We start from the raw sequence: 16,793 nt of genomic DNA, 5'->3' as shown, positions 1-16,793 counted from the left end.
TCTGTGCGTAATCCATTTTAAACAGACTTTTCTACAGATTTGTCACTCGTAGTAACAAATGGTATAACATTATGTATTGTGAACTAAATTTAATTGTAATTTTATACTGAAAAATGAATGAATAGCTGTTTCATCAGCATGTCCACAAAGAGAAGAGGAGTTATCTACCTGCTCATATCTGGTGACGACAGAATTCACTGGATAGATTTTAGGTAAACATTTTAAACGAACTTTTTAGCAATATAACTTTGAGGAAAAATAATATTTTCCAATTAATATCTTCCAAATGTCCCAGTTGATTTTACCTCTAGGATTTGACAAATGTGTTTATGAACTTTCTTATCATATATGTTGATGCCATTCAAAAGCAATGAAGACTGTGGATCTGGGATACTTCCTCATCTTTGATTAAAGAATTGTTTTTTTAAAGGGAGTTCTGTCTAGTTATAATAAGACCATGTTCATCAAAAATAGACAAAATAGTGATGATATTTCATCAGTTGCTGAGGACGCTGAGGCAACCGTGCGTGTATTACTGTAATAAAACACACAACAGATTGATGTACAAAACTCAGTTCATATATTCAAATCAAAGACAGTTATTATGGAGCGAGCTGGAACGTAAAGAGCTGAAACGCTTCTGGAAATGAAGTTTTAACATACAGTATGTCTTATCACTTGTTTGAAACACACAGGACTGAAAACAAGGATGTAGCAGCACCGTAGCGCGACAATTGGGGGCGATAACGCTCCGCTCGGTTGAAAATAGTCATTTAAAAAAAGGAGAAGAAGAAGAAGAAAACAACAACGATGAATGGCTGTGACGTAAACCAATCAGAGAGCACTTTACTGCTGCCTCGTGACCAGCGGCCAATAGGAAGCTTCTGTGTGAGCGCGGATAAACGGATTTGTTGTTGTGTCAACGGGAGCAGTGATATCTGTGTGTTTACTGACAGTAACGTTTTGTTTTAAGATCTTAAAATTCACCCAAGATGAGTCTGTCTCTGAGGTAAAACCAGAAAGTCTCAGCTACTCTATTTATTACTTCGGCACGGTTCATTTTAATGCAGCAAACGTGTAGCAGCAAAGTCAGCGCTAGCTCATTCACGTTAGCTAGCGTTAGCATGTTTTGCTTTTTATCACCCGTGTTTGATAATTAAAATGTCCGCAAAGCTGCGAATAACTAGCTAGGTTATGATGGTGCCAACTAGCTAGCTGCTTGTGTAGCTTATGGTAACTATTTCCTCGTGCCACGCCGCTTTGCAGCACACTGTTTTGTTGAAAGTGAATTTAACGCCAACAGTTAGAGTTAAGTCTAAGTAATTAATGGTTCCCATTGAATGATAGTTAAACAGGTGTTACATTCAATTATGTGACTCATCATATTCTATGACCTGATCAGGAATTTCAGCTAAAGTGAGTTATATCAACGTTTTTCTCATACTTTATCTCATACCTCATTTTAATGGCTGTTAACAAAAATGGTGCCTCCATGACTTAGTATTAGGTAGGGTCGCACATTTTGATAGCTGGGATTTTGGTGTATCAAAGTGCCGACTAAATATTGGCAGCTAAAATATTAGTGCTCTACAGACAGACCTTACACTGCAGTTTGTGCTTTCACAGCTATCTACATTTTTTTACCTAAATACTATGCAGGTTCCATTTTTGGTAACAGCTGCTCTAAGTATGTGAAACAGTATAATAAAAATGTTTGCAGTGGCAACAAAGCTACAAATTCCTGATTGGGTCACATAATTTGGTGTGACGCTGGCATCCGTCTTTCCAGAACTGAACTTGCGGCAGACAAAACCAAGCGCAAGAAGAGGAGAGAGCTCACCGAGGACCAGAAGCATGAAATCAAAGAAGCTTTCGAGTTGTTTGACACTGACAAAGATAAAGAAATTGACTACCACGAGCTGAAGGTGAGCAGTGAAGGACAAGAGGTTGTGCAGTCAACAGCAGTCCAATGTACAACTAATGTTTAAAGTGTGATACGTTCAAATTGTAAAACTATTTACAGCTAAATATGTTGTTAGGATGTTTTTATATTGTGCCTCAACACCTAACTATCATTGTTTACTCTAAACCAGGATACTAAATGTAAACATACTAATTGATTGATTGAATTGAAAGAGAAATGTTCAAATGATCTAACCCTTAAGCTGTTTCATTTATACTGTATATAACTATGTAAAAATCCCAACAGGTGGCGATGCGTGCACTTGGCTTTGAAGTGAAGAAAGTGGATGTTTTGAAGATTCTTAAGGACTATGACAGAGAGGGAAATGGCAAAATAACATTTGAGGATTTCAATGAAGTAGGTAAGTTTGCCTTCAGTTCACTTGATCCTCTATACAGAGAGCCATTGTAATAAATGTCATAGCCAGAGTGCTAGTGGCTCATAGGAGGGCAGGGATGAATCATGATACGCAGTATGAATAATCCTATCCTTACACTGACTAAAGTTTACAAAAGTAAATCCCTAATATGTTCACATTTTTCCACAGTGACAGATCGCATCCTGGAGCGAGACCCAAAGGAGGAGATCATGAAAGCCTTCAAGCTGTTTGATGATGATGAATCAGGAAAGATCAGTCTGAGGAACTTGAGACGAGTAGCTCGAGAACTCGGGGAGAACATCAGCGATGAGGAGCTGCGCAGCATGATCGATGAGTTTGACACTGACGGAGATGGTGAAAGTAAGTGATCATTACCAAGGTCTTACGTCAGTTATACAAGATGCCTCTCAAGGTGCATTATACTTAATTATACTGAACTGTCTCATACAAGGTTCCAGTTCAACTCAATTTGTACTCATATGACTGAAAAGTGTTGTAAAGTATCCCTACATGGGGTACGTGGTAGACTCATGGCCAGACGCTATGTCCTGTAAATGCTGGGAATCAATAACACCAACCGATATGATCCAGAACTACTAATACCACATGTACCAGTTCAACAGGGGAATGTGAAACTGATGCGGATATGGTTATAAATCGTATTTTCATTGTCATCGCGATATGAACATGCGCGATAAACACATCACAAAAGACAAATCATTTAATTTAGGGATGGGTACCGAAACCCGGTATTAAACGGGTCCCGGGGCTAAAGACCGTAGTGTTTATTATCACGCTGCAGCCGCTGCCCTGCGCTCTGTCGGACTGAGCTCCTCCACATAAACACACAGCGGCCAGCGGAGCCGCGGTGGAGACAGCGAAGTGAAGATTACTCGAGCTGAGGACAGCTACGCTCGTTACTGTAAGTACAATAAAACATTAGCAAGTAAAACCTGTTCAACAAGCATAAATGTGAACATGCAGAAAGCGATATTTTAATCTGCTCTGTCTGCAGTCTCATGTTTTACACAAGCACAGCGCGCTGGCTCGGCTGATAGCAAATTTACAAACAAGCTAAAACGAAGTATGTATGTAATCTAACTGTTTAGCTTAGTTTGCCATGTGCCTTTTTAAAAATTTGGCAAATTCTTGTAAATTTAGCTGCTGGCTGAGACAAACCAGCCCCTCCTCCCTCTCCCAGGTAACTTACCTGCAGTGAATCACAGCAGCAGCAGAGGGGGGAGGACAGAGGACAGGAGGAAGGACTGACATCTGCGTTCTTCATTCAGTATTTTGGTGTATATGTTTTATTTTATTGACATTTTAGATTTGTTTCCAGTGAGAGTTTATTGCGTTTATATAGTGACTTTGCTGTTGCTGCTCTAGAAAGAATATTTAGTTATATCTTAAAATATTAAATTTTAATCCTGTACGGAATTTAAAGACAACCAGGCTGACATAGGAGCCGTATATCACTAATATGCACGCTTCAGTATTTGTTTATATATTGCAAGTCATATCGTCATCGTAATATTGATTAAGTTATCGCACATCGCAGATCTTCCTCGTATCGTGCAGGCCTAATATTTATTATACATTTATTCTTCGCTTCACATGAAATCCAGTGTTGTTGAAGTTTTCCTGTGCTATCCGATCCAAAAACAGCTACATGCTGTCACTTCTGTATCAGTCTGCTTCATTGTGTACAAGTAAAAAGCTTTTATATATCATATTTGCAGTAATATGAGCCAAATGTCAGTATGAACATTGTTTAATGCAGATAAACAGACATGAATAATTTTGCTGTGCCCCTTTTGACAGAAGATGTATCTTAAAAAACGTGTTTAAATGGACCTCTAGACACGTAGTACTACTTTGTTTCTCTGCTACCATCTTCTGGGATAAATCAGGGGTTTTCACTGGCCAGATATTAACCACCATCTCTTCTTTGGTACCTGATTAAACTCAGACAATATATTTTCTTATAAATAGTCTGTGAGCTATGTTAATGCAGAGTTTGCAATAATTGCCCAGTCCACCATACACGCAACCCCTTGTCGAAAAGAGGCACACTAATATGTGATACAGGTACACAGTGTTGCAGAGAGGAGGGGAGCCATTTGTGTTCAATGTTTGTAGATATGCCATGTATGCTATGCCCTCTGCTGGCCTCTAGGGGGAGATAGACATGAATGATTGTGACTGAATGTATGTGAGTTGTTTTCTGAAACCATGAGCTGCTTTTTATATATATATATATATATATATATATATATATATATATATATATATATATATATATATATATATATATATATATATATATATATATATATATATATATATATATATATATATATATATATATATATATATATATATATATATATATATATATATATATATATATATATATATATATATATATATATATATATATATATATATATATATATATATATAATTATATAATTATTACCTTGTTCCAGCTTCTCAAATGTGAGTATTTGCAACTGCTCTTTTGTGTTACGGGCATTGTTCACTGTTGTCTGATATTTTATAGTCCTTTATGATAGATAGATAGATAGATATAGACAAAACAATCAGCAGATTAATTGGTAATGAAAATAATTGTTAGCTGCAGCCATGAAAATTTCCTTTACAAGTATAGGTTATCTGTATTAGTAGCACTTCATTGAAATATCTTCAAAATGAGCATTAATGTGCAAAGTTACTCTCTGCCTGACCGTGTTTTTTCCTTTTCCAGTAAATCAGGAGGAGTTCCTCTCCATTATGACTGGAGACTCCTGATGAGGGGTTTTGGGTTGGATTGGTCGTCCATATTGTGAGAAGCTGAGCGACTGAACATCTGTCGGTGTGTACATGAAGGTGAACACATGAGCACGTTGAACAAGTGTCGGCTCCCTCTCGAGGGTCTGACGTGGTCTGGAACTGCTCATTGGCCTTGCGGTTTATACTTGATTCATCACATAAAAGGACTGGACTGTCTGAAAAGTTCGGCCACACTGCTCGAGCCAGTCTTTCCTAAAGTGCGAACTGTTGTCCAAAGCTGTTGATATCATGCCATGTCTTTAATTCAAATTTCCTCTAAGTGTCTTTTACATGTTTCTGTCTTAATAAAACTCCGAGCTGTATCAAAGAACATTTCAGACGTTGATGAATTTGATGTTGTTAGTCTAGTTGATTTATATTCGAGATCTGATCACTTTGTTATCAATCTTTCTGTCATATCCAAATAACTGTTGGGAAAAGGGGACAAATAGGGGGAATTTTTATTGTTCGTTCCTGAAGTGAGTCTGTGATTCTGTCTGTATATTCTTTAGGAGAAAAAACCTGACGTGAATGTTTGAATGTACCATTTATTTTGTATTAAAATGAATTGAATTGCCAGCAAGTCTTTTTTTTTTTTTTTTTTTTTTTTTTTTTTTTTTTCAACATTTTATTTCAGATTTTTAGTTTATGTCCAACAACATGACCCCCATCAATACCCAAGGTGTAGGGTACACCGTCCAAACAAATACAGACGTCAATGTAATATAGTGCATAGAAATCTAAAATACAGTCACATCATTCCCGGGAGGTTCATCGCTCACACACTGATCATATATAAGAGAGGACATCGTCCTGGGAGCCAGAGGCCGTCCACAAATGGTGACCAAGACACTGAATTTGTGTCCACACAAGCGATGTGGCTCTAGGGACGGAAAGTGTCAGTCAGTTGGTCGTGGATTGCCATGAGATTTAGTCCAGACATTCACGGTTCCCAGAGGACGAATCCTAATGACCCCCCCAGACTTTTCCTCCGGCGCCACATTGAGGTTGACGTTAGAAATGTTGGATAGATTGTTTTGTGTCTCTGTAGTAATTTAACGTGCAGCAGAGGGACACGCGCTCCACCAGGTGAGCCACCGTGGCGCCCTTACGTCTCTCTTTAGTTGTCTCTTTATAGTCGTTTGACTTTCCCACAAGAAATGTTAAACGTCACTTCATACAGCGGCCTGCACACGGGCGGCCTGTTCAGCAGCGTTGGACAAGTTACTTTCAAAATGTAGTATATTATTAGTTACTTTCATTTGAAAGTAATAAGTTACTTTACAATATTACTGTCTGTGATGAGTTATGCGTTACTGCTTACACTACTTTTGCATTACTTTCACCAAAATAACAACCACAGAAATGCGACCAGGCATTGTAATATGGAAGATGTAATGTTTTGTCAGAGCAGGTAATCAAAGCACAGAAGCTCAAATTTATTGCAGTTCATTACAAATCCAGTGGTGGGCGATGTTGTATAATGAAGGCTCTCCTCTGGAGCGCAGATCTGGCCCATTCATGCATTCACATGCAGTAGTTACCACTTTGTATTAACAATAGTGTCATTATATTGAACACATACATAGCTAGACCTTTTTAAATAAACAATAGCCTTGGACACAGGAGCGGGTAGGCGTCCTGGGGCGTAATGCTTTACTTGACATAGTAAATGTAATATTACCGAAATACGCATAGTGATAATGAATTTCTGTATTCCAGGCTGAGTTGCCAAACATCCTCAGGACGTTAAGTCTTTATGTCCTTGATATTTCCATCTGTGCATGTTATTACATGCACAGATTATTAGAAATTACAGCAAGTTGTCATCCATCATCCTTCCTGCTGTCCACCAGAAGGAGGCACTCATTCATGAAGCCTAAATGTAGTGTATGGTGACACTGAACAGCTGATTAAAAGAAAAAATTAGTCTCTACATATACTCTGTTCTTTCCTGACACTATCATGACATTTACATTCACACAAATCAGAGCAGACATGACTTTGGTTGGATAGAATCTATCAGCTTCGCTTAGTCTTTGTGAAGAATTGTAATTTCGTTCGAATGCTTGGGTGTGATTCACAGAAGTAATTATTGCCAAAGTGAAGAGCGGCTGTACGTCTAATTATCAAGTGGTGTTACATTAACGTCAACAAATGACGTAACTGCGTCAAGTGATAAAAGGGATAGTTTTCACTTGAATAGCTGACGTTTAAAACCACAAGCAGCTCCAATCCCAACACTATACATTAGGATTACATGATGTATGTGTTGAAATAAATTAAAGGCAGTTAGCCAAAGCTACTGTCACACTATACTCACAACAGAGCTGCAGGATACTGACCACAAAACCCTTTAGGCGGATCCTTTATGAGCTCCCTGTTATTTGGCTCCCCACAGACCTTTACATGTTGATTTAGATGAAGGTCTCTGGTCTTGAGTTGGTCAGATGAAAACATCGCCTGCTTTACTTTTCATCTGTCTCAGCCCCCGTCTGCTGCCGTTCAGATGATTAAGAGGCCTGTGGTTAGCTAACCCAATTTGCTTTGGTAATAACTTGAGCCAATCACACAATGACAGAGTAGAGCGCTCGGTGGTTTTCTCCTGTGTAATAGAGGTTTGAAGTTTCTGAGGGAGACAAATGAAAGTGATGCAGAAGTAAAAGGCTGAGAAACACTATCTTGTATGAATGTTCACACACACACACACACACACACACACACACACACTGCAGGGATTGTGTTTGCAGAGTGTGTGCGCGCTCAGGCTGAAGGTCAGCACCAATGTTGATTATCGGAACCTGCATCTGGTCATTACTGCAGGGATAGACATCGTGACTTGCCCTTGCACTGGCACATGCTCAGCTGTTGGTCCCTGGACCAGAGCAACACATGCTCCAGAAATAAACCAACCCAGTTCCTCCCCAGTTACAACCTCTAAGTCGCCCCCCTGTGGTTTGCACTATATGACTCTGCATACACACACACACACACACACACACTCTTTTGTATTGCTAGTAATCATCTGTGTTGATGAGAATCTAAAAATACATCAGTCTAGCGGACCTCGCCAGGGTCTGATTGCTCTATGGTTAGGGGTAATAGCATAGGTTAGCTTAGGCTCCAGATTTAGTTGGGCTAATGGGATGAGGGCACATTTACTGATGTTTTACACTGGAGTCGTTTTGACTTTGTGGATTCTGCAGGAAAGCTTGAGAAACAACATACTGTTAATGAATATCCCGAGATAAAACCCACTAACAAGATCGTAAACAAAAGGCTTTACAGTAGTGCAGAGGAAGCCAAACCTTTGTCACAACTGAGCTGCTGTAAAACCAGAATCTGACTTTTGGACGTCTGTTTATAGAAATGTATAACTGCCGTGAAAACAGAATGTAACATTAGAAAAAAACAACAACTACAAAACAGAGCTAAAAACCAGACTGTAGTAACTAGGCTAAAGCTAAAGCAATGAGAGCTAAGTTAAAGCTAGCTAGGGAGATTGCTACAGCTAGTTGCTACAGCTAGTCTTGTAAAGACTAAATGTACTTGCTTTTCCCATCAAACAGTAATGAAAAAATATTAATTTTGATGAACCAGCATCTTGGCAATTCAGTTTGTCATCACATAACATAACTAAATGAGGCAGCAGCTAAATCATGATGTCATGATGAAGAAAAACAAACAAAAACGCGTAACTAGTCAGGCTAAAACTTAGCTACTCTGCTCCGCTAAGCTAGCTGAATTAATGTGATTTAGTGTGGTTAAGGTACTTTTAAATTAGATATTTAAATGTATCAAATTGTAGATTAATAGATTATATTGATAGCAGATGGAGTAGACACAGCAAAATAGAGATGCATCACTGTATGAACTTTAACTTATAAGTTAGGGTTCTGTTTTCCCTCACGTTCCCTGAATATTATCCAAAGACAGATTGCACTATCTACCTTTTTTTAAGTATTATGTATGATTTTGTTTTTTTGTTTTTTTGCATCTTAATAATTGAGTTTGTTACCCCCAGTGTTCGAAAGGTCATCATTAGGGCCTTTAAATAATCCTTGAGCGCCTCCTTGTTGACAAATAAAACAGCAGCTGTTTTTAGTCATTTAGTCAAATGACTAAAAACAAAACAAAAAAAGCTAGCTAGTCCAGCTAAAGCGCAGTTAGTTTAGAGGTTTGGTTTGGTTAAGGTACTTTTAAATAACATTTAAATGTATTAAATTGGAAGATTCGCTGGCTCTGTATTCCCATAAAATTTTTTCTTTAAACAATATCCTGAATGTTACTGAACCTATAGGTTTATTTTATGGCCACCAGTTGTAATTATTCCAACTCTGTTTCTGAGAAATCAGGTTTTGTCTGTAATTTTGGTCATACAGCTCTAAATACTACAGTACCCATGAGCCTCGGGCGCCGTTGCCATGGAGAAGAAGCCAGTCATAGTTGAATTCATCCACAATTAACCCAGAATTGAAAAGGAATTGATTTAAGCTGCAGATTGTTTCCAGTTATATCAGCACGGTCATCTTTAGTTTCCACCCGCCGATAGCGGCGCACAAAACTGAATTTTAAGCTCTGTGATTGGATGTTTCTTGCCGAAATTCACCTTGAGAGTTTTTAATGTACACACGCTTGTAGCTTCGGCTTTTTACCAAAGAACCAGATACTTTCGAACCGAGTTCTTAATCTTTTGTACTAATGATTGAATCGGGAGAGTTTCACGTCCGTCCAAACTGTAGAAGAGCGTTTATGGTCTTTTCCATAAACTGTGTTCATGGAAAAGACCATGTCTGGTTCTGGACTTTTACATCCGGAACCAGAGGCGTCTGAATTAGCTTCTCCCACTTTGCAACTATATTATGTAGGTCCTATGGTAATCTTTTTTTAAATAAATAATGCACAAAAAGGCATAAAATGAAGGCTTTAAAACCTTTCAATCTGTTTACGCAGTTTGTAGGTCAGCCTGAACATTTGAAACCCCTTTTTCTCAACTTCTCGCTGCTTTTGTTGTTACTTCCCTCTGCCTTTGTAGGACAGTATTGCGTTTGAGGACTCACTATAACTGCAGTAGTCAATACAGTGAAGACTGAGGAACAATACTCCTTTTGTCAGCCATCCTATTAATGAATATCCAGCATGTGCACACTGGCAGAGAGCGTAAACAAATGGCTGTACAGATCATTGTCTTGACTAAATTACAGGGCAATTAGAGAGCATAGTTAGGTCCAAAAAATGCCTTTTGTGTGCGCCATGGACTATAAATGTTCATTAACCACTTCACAATTACAACAAAGTAAGTAATTAACAAGTAGCTAGTAGTACAACCTTAATGTAAATGTAATGTAAAAAAAAAATGTAAATGTAATTTGTTACTTCCAAAAATAACTTTAAAATTGCAGAACAGAAAACTAGGTTTTAAGTAATTTAGAAACAGTGTCAGCAGAGAGCTCTGACAGGGAGATTTTTGTAAAGTGTCCCGCTCGGTGTGTATCTTTTCTCATAATTCTTAATAAAAAAAATGTAAAAAATCGAAGGGATACGTAAATTATCATCGGCCGATATATATCGTTATCTAACTCTCAAATATTGATATCAGTATTGGTCTCAAAAACCCAGTTTCAGTCGGGCACCACTGGGGAGGGACTTGCTTTTTAAGATAAGATTCAGCCCCCCTCCCCACCCTAAAAACCTTGGTACAGTCCCATACTTGTTTTTTGGACAACAAAAACGGCTGGTACAATACTTTTAGTAAGAAGAGGATGAAATAAGTGCTCGGAGACGAGGCTCTGAATCAACCAAAGTTTTCACAGTGTTACCCTTTAAAGTGAATCGCTGCTGTAGGTTCACGCGTCCTTATGTTTGCCTTCAAACCGTCTCATTGGTAACCAGAGTTCAACTCCTGTGTCCAGCTGTCAGTCATTAGGCGAGTTATGCCGACCATGTGACAACACTTACCCTCCGACCCTTAGTGAGACAAGGGAACATGGGGGGGCTGTTTACTGCCAGGTTCGGTTACATCTGTGATGGCGTGTTGGCATTAAACTCACATGCACCCACAACCCTCCATTTTCCATTTACATAGAAACGATCAGGATGATTGTAATGTAAGAGAAACTGCGAATGATGATAAAATAAATCCTCACGTAGTCACGGCGGAGAGAGATGTCGGTATTTAGGATGAGTGTTTATGACATGTGTCTGCTGGGAGTGTGACACCAGTGTCCAGGTGGGGGCCGTGACCTTTGACCCTTCCTGTAAGAATGACCTCGACCAATGATCGGCATCTTAAGCAGCTCGTTGGTGTTTTTAAATTTTATTCAAACATTTTCAAATTATATATTGTTTCTTCTTCATTCATTCTTCCCTTTTTAGATTGTATTGTAACAGAGCTGAGGTGATTAGCCGATTAATCGATTAGTTGATCCACAGAAAATTAATCTGTAACTTTTTCCTTATTTTAAAGCGTCCTTCAATATTTTTATTTACATTTTACATGCAATTCAGTTCCAGCTCCCCCTCCCCCAGACACAAAGACACTATAACACAAATACAATAATTACAGTACAACAACACTCAATTCAAAAAATCAACAACATTAAATTCACAAAAGAAAAGTATCATGGAAGCAGACTCTTCTACTCGTTCCATGATGTTACTCTAAAGAAGTAAATCAGAATCGGCTTAAGTGGCCGAGCATGTGAACACACACGAGGAATCCGGTTTTAAGTCGCTCTCGGTGTTACACACAGTTACAACAGCAAGATATAAACAGACATACAGCTAAAAACAAGGAAGACAAAGTTGATCAAAGAAAAGTAATAATGAAGATTTAATTATAATGTTCTGTACATACAAGTAGGTGATGAAAACAAAATCTTTGGGTTTTGGGCTGTGACGGACATTTTTCACTATTTTCTGACAATTATAGACCAAACAATTAATCGATCAACTGGAAAAAAGAATCGGCAGATTAAACATGAAAATAAGGAATAGTTGCAGCCCTGTAATGCACATTATAGCTGAAACGATTAATTGATTTGTCAACCGACATAACATGTATCGTCAGCAATTCTGATAATCGATTAATTGTTTCCGTCAGTTATTAAGCTGCCAAACATTTACTGCTTCCAGCTGCTTTTCTCTGTTCTGTATCATCGTAAACTGAAGATCTTTGAGTTTCGGACTGTTGGACGGACAAAACGAGACGTTTAAAGTCGTCGTCTTGGGCTCCGGGAACATTTTATGGACTTAATAAATCAAATAATCAACAGATTAATCGATAATGAAAATAATTGTTGATACAGTATGTGTAGTGAAATGCAGGTTGTGCTATAAAGGCTCGTGTGCGATAAAGAATAATAATTAGAATAAGAGTAAAATAAGAAAAATAAATATAAAGGATACAACCTATAAATAAATATGATAAAAGTATTAAAATGCAAGTGAATATTGGGCCTGTGCATACAATAAATATACAATAACATATAAAATATACACTGTAAAATCTGTTAAATTTAGGAAACCAAGCAAGGTTTGCTTTATTTTCTTAACTTCAAATGTAATTGTATATACTTAATTATCTTGGCTTGTTCTTTGAGTGTACAATGACATTATAGCTGTTTTTAATCACTTCTTTACAATAAATTATTACACAAATTGTATTATATTACTTTTCAAAAATAACAGAAATGGTCTTGACTCTTGACTTCCTTCACGGAGAAGGAATACGAGGGGAGTCGACAGACACGAGGAGGGAATGCCTCGAGAAATGCCGTGGATTGTGGACTATGCCTGGCAGTTGGGTGAGGATGGATTAGTTTACACACGCTCATGGCTTTCACGGTAACTCTATCTCTCCGACAGCCCAGCTTCCCCCAGCCCACACCACACTGTAGCGCTCTTTATCCGACGCTCGGTAAACTAAAAGACACCGTAATGTTTGTCTGAAAAACAGCAAATGTCAGAGTCGCGTTATCAGAGCCCGGTAAAGTGCGAGATGCTCCTTGAGTTTCTGATCGAGTTCAGGTACAGTGAAGCTCTCTGGGCTGACCATCAGATGGAGAAAAGTTGAAGAAGAGGTGGACAAAGACGAATGTTTGAAGACTTTCTGCTTCCAGTAATAATATTTTCAGGATCTTTCTCTGCACACATCTGGTTCTCTTCACACTCAGCTTATTGCTTCTGTCATTGCTTGTTTATGTTTCTCTGACACCTCATCCAACTCCTACACTATCTGCCTACTCAGACAGTAAGCATGGATGCACACAGGCAAACACACACACACACACAGAGTTCAACATTACATATGGACTCCACACACACATACTGCACGCACATACTGTACATGCAGGCATCGTTTTACTGAGACAAGAAGACGTAAACCCTGAAACCGTAGGACGTGCAGACCTCTACTCTCTGATAAGTGTCCCTCAGTAGGACACAATATTGTTATATTTGTTTAACGTTCAGATAACATATTGAGGAACAAATTAGCCCTCTTGTCCCCGAATGTTAAATCTATACAAATACAAAGCACACACAAAAGAATTAGAAACAATACTAACTGAAATATCTGGAAAAACTTTAAACATTCGCATTTAAAATTAATCAGATTCTTCATCAGACAGATTTTTCCGATGTTCCATCAGAATATGTTGAATTTAAAATGTATTTTAATAAAATGTTCTAGCTGCGAGCTTTCGACAGTGTGAAATACGTTTTTAAAACTAATGGAGTTTTTTTTAAACATACAGTGGTGTGAAAAAGTGCTTGCCCCCTTCCTGACACCTCCAGACTTTCATAGAGCACCAGGTGTGTCCAGTCAACGTTGGTTTCTTTTAACCGCGATCATTCACTAACCTTAACAAAGGAGTCATTTGGACCCAAACCATGATTTTTCCCTAACCGAGTCGTTCTTGTGCCTAAACCTAACCAAACCTTAACCACAGCGGTGTAAGATCAGAAAACTGTTTTATTTTTGATTTGTGGGTTTTGGAAGGTGCAGACAAACAAAAGAAAACATTTCTATGTGTTGTTCTAGAGGACAAAAGACATATTTCAATTAATATATTAGTTTAACATATTTCGTGGCAAAAGCTGTTAAAGTTAAATACATTATAGTGTTATTGCGCAGGTTTCCCAGTTGGATGCCGCCGCAGTAACGGCAGCTTGTTTACTTCCACTGATTCGTCAGTACTTGGGCTGATAACATGGATGTATGAAGAGAGCTGATACGGCGCCAAAAAGTATTTTTCCCACAGACCTCCATTATAAAAGAGATGTCTGTAAAACGTTCGACAATTTTTAATCTATGGAGGTTTTATATTTAATGGTTTTTATTTGCGTGGCGTCATCCTGAAGTGAAGTCTATGGACCGAGCGGGAACGTGTGGGCGGGGCCAGCGGGAGAAACACTAATGAGCATGTGCAGTGGGCCGCACAACGCAGAAGCTAGAAAACTTTTCGGCTTATGCGCAGTTTTTATTGAAGTGACTGGGCGCCATCTGCGAGTCTGTGAGCCAGTTCTTATAATACATCCATGGTTGACACTCGGCCGAAGCTAACTGTGCTGCAGCGCCGAAATCGCCGGTCAGAGCTCGCTCACTTTTGGTTCTCCGATGCCAAAACACACAATGAACCACCTGGTAAAAATTTCAGTCAGTAAATCTGAGTAACAGCAGGTCAGTTGTTTTAAGTCTGCAAAAGCAGGAGCATAACGTTTATTACTTCCAGCAGAGATGGCACTTCCTCTGTTTGCTAAATGTTTTAAACAGATAACCGTGCCTCGGCTCCACGATGTTCGTTAGGTAAGAAACCCAAAATGATTCAGGTCCAGTAAAATCTCTCTCTTTACTGGATGTCTTGTACTTGGGGAATTACTCCTCCCTATGCTCAAATTGTCAACACGTTAAAGTAAAAATGGATCTACTGTAATGAATCATTTAAACTCTGAAAGGTAGCAATGTGTGTGTGTGTGTGGGGGGTGGACGACGACTGAGGCTTCAGTCAGATGATGGTTGAAGGTTTGTTTCAACCTCTAAACGGGCCAGAACTTAAATCTGCCATAATTCAATTTCAGTTCCGTGCTTTTGCCGGCTTCCTGAAGACAGGGTGAAGTACAAACAATCACTGTTAGCCTTTCCCCTCCTTCCCAACTCTTTTCATTTCCTCCCCCTTTCCTCCCTTCCTCAAGTCTAGATGCACAGGAGTCTAAACAGCCCGTTGGTGGGGGGGGGGGGTGTAAATGAACAGCATATTTCTTTTTCAGGAGGTGGTAAAGGATGGATGCAAACAAACGGTGGGGAAATTAAAACATTTTACACGTTCCTTCGAGCCTGAACGCTAACAACCTGCCCTCGTCTCCGACTCCGCGCGTTGTAGGAGAGAAATCATGCGCAAAATTTATTTTCAGGTGGAATTATCGTTCACGCTTCAACTGTTTCCTCTCCATCACCAGGTGCTCGCTGACTGAAACTCACTGACCTGCAGTAGGAAGCATGGAGGCTCCCGGTAAGCTGCTTTTAGTGGCAGAAGGACATCAACTGCACATGAAGGCACACTACATAATGAATATTATGCCAAATATACCTTTGATTTGGACACGATGAGACCAAGTTAAATGAGTCCAGTCTAGTGTGGACCAGTCGCTGTTGACAGTCAGGAGGTAAAATACCGCGTGTGCTGCTTTAAAGCTCATTAATCAATATTTTTCATACATCGAACACTGAACCAAATAAATGCATGTGAAAGGAATCGCTTGTGGTAAGAAGAGAGGTAGCCTCTTTTAGCTCATTGTTGGTTTTATAGCCCGCATATTTACCACATGGTTCAGGACTTTAGTTCCAGCTGACACACATCCCCCTGGGTCACTTCGTACAAAACCATGATGTTCTCGTTGTTAAGGCAAAAGGACAGTATGCGGTTCTAAGCTCGGGGGCTGCCCACTGGGCTACTTGGTGGGCTACTGTAGATGGCAAGCTAACCGCTAACACGCTAGCCAGCCGAGAACATGCTGTTTCTAGTCGGTCAGCTCTCTGAGCCTCTTATTTTCTCTGGACTGTGCTTTTACTGACATTTTGTTCTCAGGATTGCACGTCAGTTAATTCAATTCAATTTTATTTATTTAGCGAAAGTTATCTCACTGCGCTTTTCCTACAGAGCAGGTCTAGACCGAACTCTTTATAATATTATTTACAGAGACCCAACAAGTCCCACCACGAGCAGTTCAATAAAGAGTTTTCCGTTTTTTCTTGAAGAGGAAAAAAGCTGAGAGGACAACAAGTTCACAGTTTATTCGAAAGACTTATTTGAACCATTGTCTCCGGTGTCATAACTATCTACAAACCACGTCTCTTCAAGAAAAGACGGTAAACTCTTAATTGAATGAACTGAAGTACAATGTAAACGGCCCAGTCCAGAGAAAATAAGCTGCTTTGACCGACTAGAAACAGCATGTTCCTGGCTGGCTAGCATGTGAGCGGTTGGCTCGCCAGCTAGCCCCGCGACTAATCCCCAAGCTTTTAAATCACATATTCTGAGAAGACGTGCGGCTGAATTTCGCCGTAACAATAGCCAGCTTTCCATCCAAATGTATCGCAAATTTTAACGGATTCAAGAA

General features: G+C 39.1%; 1 protein-coding gene across 2 annotated transcripts; it reads left to right on the top strand.

Annotated features, from left to right (window-relative positions):
* Nucleotides 1–854: 854 nt before the first annotated feature.
* cetn3 (centrin 3) lies at nt 855–5,753 on the top strand. Of its 2 annotated transcripts, XM_044174384.1 has the most exons (6): nt 855–1,009; nt 1,790–1,925; nt 2,210–2,324; nt 2,511–2,702; nt 5,110–5,181; nt 5,221–5,753. In XM_044174384.1, exons 1-5 carry the CDS (start codon nt 993–995, stop codon nt 5,151–5,153), a joined length of 504 nt encoding a protein of 167 aa, XP_044030319.1. In that variant the 5' UTR covers nt 855–992; the 3' UTR covers nt 5,154–5,181; nt 5,221–5,753. The 2 variants fall into 2 exon arrangements, with proteins under 2 accessions (XP_044030319.1, XP_044030318.1); XM_044174383.1 differs by having other exon boundaries at nt 5,110–5,753.
* The last annotated feature ends 11,040 nt before the right edge of the window (nt 5,754–16,793 follow it).

Source organism: Siniperca chuatsi, linkage group LG18 (assembly GCF_020085105.1).
Source record: "Siniperca chuatsi isolate FFG_IHB_CAS linkage group LG18, ASM2008510v1, whole genome shotgun sequence".
In the NCBI taxonomy this organism is placed as follows: domain Eukaryota; kingdom Metazoa; phylum Chordata; class Actinopteri; order Centrarchiformes; family Sinipercidae; genus Siniperca; species Siniperca chuatsi.
This window is presented reverse-complemented; position numbering and strand designations above follow the sequence as displayed.